General features: G+C 38.5%; 1 protein-coding gene across 1 annotated transcript; it reads right to left on the bottom strand.

Annotated features, from left to right (window-relative positions):
* Positions 1-710: 710 nt before the first annotated feature.
* On the bottom strand, positions 711-5,825 carry LOC140989419 (uncharacterized). The gene is made up of 7 exons (XM_073458620.1): positions 5,541-5,825; positions 3,409-4,669; positions 2,722-3,291; positions 1,869-2,104; positions 1,117-1,676; positions 937-1,002; positions 711-870 (listed from the first exon to the last, which is right to left on the bottom strand). Exons 1-7 carry the CDS (start codon positions 5,577-5,579, stop codon positions 711-713), a joined length of 2,892 nt encoding a protein of 963 aa, XP_073314721.1. The 5' UTR covers positions 5,580-5,825.
* Between the last annotated feature and the right edge of the window lie 3,653 nt (positions 5,826-9,478).

Genomic DNA, 9,478 nt, shown 5'->3' with positions numbered 1-9,478 from the left:
AATTCAGAATACATCGCGTAATTCATTACATTCTCAAACAAATGAGGCCATTCTTGTCGCATTTTTGCCTCTAGTTCCCATGTAGATTCTTCTCTTCCATGTCTACTCCATTGTACCAAAACTAGTGGAATCGTCTTGCTCCTGAGCTGTCTTTCCTTGCGGTCCAAAATTTGCACTGGATGTTCAACATAGCTAAGGGAACTGTCCAACTCCACATCCTCAACATTCAAGATATGAGACGGATCTGGCTCATACTTACGCAACATAGATACATGAAACACATTATGTATCAAAGACAAACTCTGCGGCAAGTCTAAACGATAAGCCAATGTGCCAATCCTCTCAACAATCATATACGGACCAATATAACGCGGAGCTAAGTTCCCTTTATGTCCAAATCTTATAGTACCCCGAAATGGTGATAATTTCAAGAAAACATAATCGCCCACTTGGAACTCTAAAGGTCTACGCCTTTTATTAGCATAACTGGCTTGATGATCCTGGACTGCTTTCATCCTTTTTCTGATCAATTCAACTTTATCTTTCATCTCTTGAATAAATTTTGGTTTTGACATCTGTCTTTCTCCTACATCTTCCCAACATATCGGCGATCTGCACTTTCTTCCACACAAAGCTTCAAATGGTGCCATACCGATTGTTGCCTGAAAACTATTATTGTAAGAGAATTTAACCAAAGATAATGATTCTTGTCAACCACCTTTGAAATCCATCACTACTGCTCGTAACATATCCTCGAGAGTCTGGATGGTTCTTTCTGACTTACCATCTGTCTGTGGGTGATAGGCGGTGCTCATAGCCAACTTTGAACCCAAAGCCGATTGCAAACTTCCCCAAAATTTCGAAGCAAACCTTGGATCACGATCAGATACTAAGGTTACTGGCACACCATGCAATCTCACTATATGATCAATGTACAGTTTCGCCATTTTCATATAAGTATATGTACGATCATATGGAATAAAATGAGCAGATTTAGACAATCTATCAACAATCACCCAAATCGCATCACAACCACGATTAGAACGAGGTAGATGTGTCACAAAATCCATAGCAATATGCTCCCAGTTCCACTGCGGCACTTCAAGACTATGTAACATTCCACCAGGTCTCATTCTCTCGGCTTTAACCTGTTGACACGTTAAACATTTAGCCACAAAATGAGAAATATCTTTCTTCATACCTTCCCACCAGTAATGAGTTCTTAAGGTATGATACATCTTTCGAATTCCTGGATGAATACTGTGTCGACTACAATGTGCTTCCCGTAGTATAGCTTCTTTCAGATCTATCAAATTAGGAACCACAAGTCTACCATTAAAGCGCAGACTACCATCTGAGGCAACACTAAACTTTTCTGTCTGACCTGTTCGAGACAATTCTTTTAATCTATGAATATGCCGATCAGTCCTCTGTGCTGCTTTGATTCTGGAAAAAATATGTGGCTCAACTTGAATAGATGATACTACAAAGTAGTCTCCACTGATATGATAAGTCCATCCGGAAGTTCCCAAGTGCTCGTGAACTTTAGAGATAGTAAAAGATGTCAGCATAGCATTCTGAACTTTCCTGCTGAGGGCATCTGCAACAAGATTCATTCGGCCCGGTTGATACTGAATCTCACAATCAAAGTCTTTAAGCACCTCCATCCACCGACGCTGTCTCATGTTCAAGTCAGGCTATGAGAAAAGATATTTAAGACTCTTGTGATCCGAATAAATCACAAACTGCTCACCGTACAGATAATGACGCCATAACCTCAATGCAAACACAATAGCAGCCAACTCTAAGTCATGAACTGGATATCGGGGCTCATGCGGTTTCAACTGACGAGAAGCATATGCAATCACTCGCCCATTTTGCATTAAAACACAACCAAGTCCATTTAGAGATGCATCTGAACAAACAACATATCCACCTGAGCCTGATGGCAAAGCTAGCACTAGAGCTGTTGTCAACTTTTCCTTCAAAGTCTGAAAACTTGACTCACATTCATCAGTCAACACAAAACGTCGATCTTTTTGTGTTAATTGGGTCATAGGCCTTGCTATAATAGAAAATCCTTCAATAAAACGCCTATAATATCCTGCCAAGCCCAAAAAGCTGCGAATATCGGAAATATTCGTCGGTGTTGGCCAATTGATAACAGCTTCCACTTTACTAGGATCCACTGATACTCCTTGAGCTGATATAACATGACCCAAAAATACTACTCTGTCCAGCCAGAATTCACATTTAGAAAATTTTGCATACAATTGCGCTGCTCTTAGTGTCTAGAGGACTAACCTTAAATGTTCTCGATGCTCTTTCTTTGTCTTTGAATAAATCAGAATGTCATCTATGAAGACAATAACAAATCTGTCTATAAATTCTCGAAAAACGCAATTCATCAAATCCATAAAACCGCTGGTGCATTAGTTAATCCAAAAGGCATAACTAGAAATTCATAATGTCCATAACGGGTTCGAAATGCTGTCATCGGAACATCTTCCTCTCGAACTCTAAGCTGATGGTAGCCAGAACAAAGATCGATCTTTGAATACACTGATGTACCCTGCAACTGATTAAACAAGTCATCGATATGTGGCAGAGGATACTTATTCTTCACAGTAGCTTTGTTCAACTGTCCGTAATCAATGCACATTCTCATCGTTCCGTCTTTCTTCTTTACAAACAATCCCGGAGCTCCCCAAGGTGACATACTTGGTCTAATATAGCCTTTTTCCAGTAAGTCCTGTAATTGCTCTTTGAGTTCTTTCAATTCCACTGGAGCCAAACGATATGGTGCTCTCGAAATAGGATTTGTCCCGGACACCAACTCAATGCTAAAATCGATTTCCCTCTGGGGTGGAAATCCAGGAATTTCATCGGGAAATACATCAGGGAATTCCTTGACAACAGGAATATCTGATACTTCAAATCTTTTTCCCTGAGTCGCATCAACTGCATAGATCATGAATCCTTCATTTCCTGATGACAAGATTCTAAACATTTCCATTGCTGACACTAATGGAATACGTAATTGCGAATCACTACCGTAAAAATTCCATTTACTGCCATAATACGGTCTAAATCTCACAACTCCATGGAAACAATCAAAGGTAGCTCGATAATTTGACAGAGTATCCATTCCCAGAATACAGTCGAAGTCAGACATATCTAGCTTGATTAGATTAGTTATCATAATATTATCATCGGATCTAATCACACAATTCAGAATTATCTCATGAGACATCAAACATACACCGGCAGGTGTAGAGACTGACACAGTATCTATCAACGAAGTAGTAGCAATCTCATGCTCATCAACAAATACAACAGATACAAATGAATGAGATGCTCTTGTGTCTATCAGTATACGCGCAGGATGATTAAAAATAAGACAGATACCTGAAATAACTCCGCCCTGTGCGTCTTGAACTTGATCCTGAGTTAGAGCATGAACTTGAGCCTGTTGTGGCCCTTGAAAACGCTGCGGAACAGAACCTCTAGGTTGAGGATAGCTAGACTGCTGGAAAGACTGAGTCGGAACAAAAGGTCTAGTTGCTGGTCCTCTGAAACGTTGACCAAACTGAGGTTGCTGAAATTGTTGTCTTGCTGCATTCGGACATACTCTAGCATAATGTCCAACTTGCCCACAGATATTACAAGATCCATGAACTCCCGTACACTGAGTACTGATATGCTTACCACCACAACGATCACAAACTACTCCACCTGGTGACCCAACTGAACCTCCACGCTGACTGCCAGAACAAGAAGAACTACTACGACTCTGTTTCTTGAACTGTTTTCCTTTGGCCCTAAAGTGTTGTTGCTTTGGTTGCTGATAAGACTGCGAAGGCTGATACGGCAGTAAAGGACGGTATATTGGTGCACCAACTGGCATCGGCACATTGCCTCCGAAACTCTGAGGAAAACCTGGTTGAACTGACTGTGGTTCTGCCAAAAGTAGACTTGCCTCCACATTCTTGGCTTTCTCTACAGCATCGGCATAATTAACAGGTGCTCCAGCAACTACTAAAGTGCAAATGGTTCGATTCAATCCTTGCATAAAATGCGATAGCTTGTTCCGATCACTGCTAGCAACATGAGGAACATAGGCAAGAAGTGCTGAGAATTGAGATGCATACTCCACTACAGTCATGTTACCTTGAGTCAATCTATTGAACTCAGCTTCCTTGGCCGAATAATACGAAGGCGGTGAATATTCTCGAGCAAACTGAGCACAAAATACATCCCAAGTAACTCTTTCACCTGATTCCTTCAGAGCTTCCTCGGTAGTTTCCCACCATAACTGAGCTCGGTCTTTTAATTGACAAATAGCCAACTTAAGTTGCAAATCAGGAGTGTACTCCAACATATTAAACAAACGCTTCATACTTTTTAACCATGCTACAGCTTTCTCACCATCTTCATTCCCAAAGAATCGAGGAGGACGCATGTTCTGAAATCGGGATATCACTAGTTCCATTTCACCCATTCCTCTAGTCAACTGATCCACTTCATGCTCAACGTTAACATTTCGTGCTTCACCGCGAGGACGACGACCTCGTCTTCCCCATTCAGTCTCATTAAGTCCTCTCACATTAGGAGCTTCAGATTCCTGAACAACTTCCTTTCCTTTTCTACCCTTACGTCCAGGTGCCATCTACAAGACACAAGGATTTAATCCACAGGCAGAAAACAAAATAATCGGTCTAGTATAAGAGCATAAACTTAAACTAATACGCTCTAGTCATGCTGATACAATGAATTCAAAACATAGAAACAATTAAGAGCAAATAATCAAACACATGCACAATCATTTTATTTGTGCCGAAACTCGAGTGTCCTAGACTATAATTCGAGCGTATCCCAGTTACGCTCTGATACCAACTGTGAGGGCCCGTGCACTTAATTAATATTTAATTATCAAACAACAAGGATTAATTGGTGTAAACAGCAAAAACGAGTTTAAAAACGTTCATTAGGGCCTACAGAAATTTCGGCATGACCTCCCCGTAAGTAGGACATCCCAAAAATCTCAAAACACAACAACAATAATATACGCTCGAAAATAACATCAAGTTCACAATCAACCACACAAACATCCTACAGCCGCACTGGACAGGACTAGACATGACATACCAAAATTAAAATCCCAAACAACATAAAAAAATATCACCATACAGCTACACAAGGCATCTCCCTGGCAAATGTATCAAACCAGCATAATATATATAAATATCTGGGAACTCTGACACAAACCGTCTGACTATTGGGTACCACTCGCTGACGCTCCACCAGACGCGTCAAATCCCCTGGAATGACCTACTATGGCATCAAAAACAACCACAACATAAAAAGAAAACAGAGGTCGGACCCCAGTACGACAAACCAGTAAAATCACGACGTATATAAAAGACATGTAATAATACCAAGTAAATGCAATGATATGCGATGCATGAATGGTAACAATGGAATAACGGATACCAAATGGAGTCCAAACGAATAGCATCATCAACAGTAACATTGGCCACCCGTGCCAGGAATGCAGCATCAAATCGCCGCTCGTCCATGCACGTAGCATCGGGAATGCGAGTAGCTAAGTCGCTCGTCCCTAGCTGTCATCTGGGAATGTGGCTAATCCTAACCCACTCGTCCCTCTGATGACTCAATATATCTCAACAGAATCAACGAAAATCGCCGTCGAAGGAGTCAAGGCTCAATATGTCATGTCAATATAATTTATGCATGAATGCATCAGAATAAACATTCAAAGCACGTAATAGCAAACAACATTCACCGAATATTCTTACACGCCAATATAAGCTTCATAATGATATAAGTTTGAGCGTACCTCAATTACAACTTACAATACCACGGTAAATTCTTAAGGACTTCCTGATGAACTCGTCCAACAATAAAACCTACATTATAAATTCACTATATAATTCAATACAATGCAAACCAAACGACTAAACCAAAATAAATCAGCTCGGTTAAAATTCGAAATCCGGGCAGCCTATATAAACCTTATACAATCTGAATTCAAGCTTAATACCTCAATAAACGAAACTAGAATGCACAACGGTAATTTCGCAAAGATGTTCGCGTGAAAATGTCGCCGGAAACACTGTTCACGATCTGAAACCTAGCTGGAAATTAGTTGAAAACAGGGGAAAAGCTTAATTTTCCACTACACAAACTAATCCACCAAAACACAACTAAGAATTGAAGCCAAAAATCTTACCTAGAACCGAATCGAAGCTCACGCACAGTTACTGGAAATCAATCTGATCGAGCTCAAAACCTTCCGATTCGTGGCAGGAAAGACTCTAATAGAAGGGAGGAAAAAAGTTGCTAAGCTACTGCACTACTCTCCGACCACTGGCGGCGCTACGCGAGGGCTGCAGAAACAGGAGAGAAGCGACGAGTTGCAAGGCTGGGGGGAAGAGCTTCTGGATTTGAGCGATCTGTTTTCTATCAAATGGGTTGGATATTTAATTAAATGAAATGGGCTGGGCCTTTAAGGTATTGGGCCTCACAATTCTTTAGAGTTATTTTTGAGAGGAGGGTATATTTCTTGTTTATTGCTTTTTAGGCTTGGTAAAACATTTAGATGTTTTACTTGATTTTAAAAATGCTAGTGGGTTGACGTTTTATTTTAACGGGGTAAAATATTTTATGAAAATATTTTCATGAGATCATGTATATGGCCGAAAATTGAATGCTTTAAAAAAAATTATAGTACTTTTGAAACATTAAGAATGGCAAACGTTTCAAATATATTCAACAGAATGTTGCAATTACTGCACATGTATCTAATCAAACCAAAATGAATCAAATAAAAAGAAAGAAAGTTTGTTTCATAGTCATCGGTGGAAAAATCGGTTTAAATGGAGAAAATGACACTGAAATTGAAATTTCAGAATCGACATTAGATATTAAATTGAAACAAAGTGACAAAGAAGCTGAAATTCACATAGGAGCTTAAATAAATTCTTGGTTAATCATGATCTATTTGTTTTTAAAATATTGTCTAAAAATTAGACTTATATTATTTAACATAAATATATCACTAAATTTTATTTTACGAATACTTAGTTGTTAATTGAGGTGTTAAAATGTTAATTATAATTATATTAATAATTAAAAATATATAAAATTTAATAATATTTTTTCGGGTCGGGACGGAAATCCCGTCGGGAGGAGATTATATACCCTACCCTTCTCCCGAAATAAATCGGGACGGGAAAAATCCCGAACTTGCGGGTGGGGAAATAACCGGGTCGGGAAATTTGTGGGAAGGGAATGGGATGGGAATCGGGTAGGGTCGGGAATTTTGGGTTTTTTGCTAGCCCTAGCGCATACCATGACACTATTACTCAAAGATAAATCACATCGCTATCGAATTCATATGCAACTCTCGATATACCAGTGGTTGCAGATTCGATTGGGATATATGTGTTGAAGGGATCTTACTGTAAGCTTACCATTACTATCAGTGATACCTAGGGGATCATAGGGCGATTATACTAGATGCTATTGCCATGGTCCGATGGGTGGAATCGGAAATGAGTTCTTACATTCTTGATCAAGGTGTTGATGAAAAGAATGCGGCTAACTAGGGTAAGCCCGAATAAGAATAAAAGTTATTATGAATCACATGGAGATGTGAATTCACGGCTAGCTATAATCCTGAACCATTGAGGGTCACACAAGTATCGGATTCTATGTTCTAGTTGAGATAGTCAAATTTCAAGGAGTTGGAATTTGGCGACTATAGTTTGATGGAGATCAAGCAGAAAGTTTATAAAGGAGTTTATGAGCTGATTTCATAGGATGGAAGAAATAGAAGTTAGCATGATTGCTAAATAAGGAAAGAAAGTGGAACTGCATTTTTTTTTGAAGGAGTTCACTAAAACTGGCAGCTGCCAAATTTAGTAGCTGCTAAATATGGTAAGTTTTAAATTTGGTAAGTGGAAATTTTGATCTTCGAAATTTTCGATTTTCATTACATGAACAAGATTTGTATCCTTGGTATATCGGCGCTCTCGGATCGTCGATCCAGGTTATAAAGAGTTCGGAATCAATTTTTTTGTGAATTTGGAATTTACTAATTAAATTATTGTACTAGTAGTGGTGACTACTAACATGCACAAATTCTCATATATGTTCTAGAGGAATCTAGAATTAAATTAACCAATGAGTTAATTTATAAATTAAATAATGGTTATTTAATTTAATTAAGGTACATATTTATTTTATATGTTGATATAAAATATGTGTATATGATATTAGTATATCATGCATTATTAAAAGTTAATAAATACTTTATATATATATATTAATTATATGAGTTTTAATATAATGAAATTATTAGAGATCTTGTTGGAGAAGGACTCCTAATTGGATTAGGAGTCTCAATCTATTTATACACCACTAGAACTCATAATAAACTAACCTAATTTTTGCTCAAAAAAAGAAAACAAAAATCTCTCCTCCCTCAAAATAAACCTCTCGGCCATAACAAAGAAAGAGAAATAAAATTGTTGGCTTTTTGGTTTTCTCCTCCATCGTTGCACAATCTCCGGGTTTTAGAAATTCGGAGATTACAGTCTCAACGCACAAATTGTTTGGAATTACTAGTGCAATCCAATCAAGGAATTCAGTTTCTGATCGTGGACCCAATTAGACGATCAAAGGAGAAGAGTTGTTCGTAGGGATTTACAAGAAGGACTATCTCTGCGTAAAAATCGGAATAGTTTGGAGTCCAAGCATTAAGAACGCCAAGGTATAATTCTAAAACACTCAATGATTGTTTTGAATACACGACGCCCGAGAACAAAATTTTTAAAACTTCCGCTGCTTCTTGGGTGCGAGAATACGAAGTCCCAACATTCATATAGAAACTGAATCACTGTTTGAAGAGATTAAAGCTATCCAGAACAACCTCGTCAGTGTGATGACTTCTATTTCGGGCATCAAATCAACTCAACTGGCGCATACAATGAAGATTGATACCATGAAGGAGAGCACTTTTAAGAGTCTTCAAAAGATCACATCAGACGTTGCAAACTTGTTCTTTCATATGTATCAAATCAGAAAAGACAGAGCGTCAGCTGAAGCTCATTTCAATACTCGGGAGATGTTCAACAAACGCTTCGATTATTTGCAGAATTCTCTCTCCAAGCGAATGGAAATTATGCAAGATCTTCTGATGAATGCCGTTTCAAACATCAGCTCAGAAGTTTGAAAATTATCCAAAAAGGTGGAGGCGTTTGACAAAAAGAGGGAAGAAGAAGCTCAGCAATCTCAGTCGAAGGAATATAAGAAAAGATCAAGTCAACCAACTGATCGATCACCAACTGATAAAAGAGCTAAGAAATAGAAGATCAGTTAGAGGAAAATCTCTACATCTATTCAGTTGAAGACTATGCAGCTTTTGATAGTTACAAGATTCTTTTTTTTTCAT

This window comes from Primulina huaijiensis, chromosome 12, assembly GCF_012295235.1.
Source record: "Primulina huaijiensis isolate GDHJ02 chromosome 12, ASM1229523v2, whole genome shotgun sequence".
Classification (NCBI taxonomy): domain Eukaryota; kingdom Viridiplantae; phylum Streptophyta; class Magnoliopsida; order Lamiales; family Gesneriaceae; genus Primulina; species Primulina huaijiensis.
Note: the sequence above shows the minus strand (reverse complement) of the source record. Positions and strands in the feature narration are given on the sequence as shown.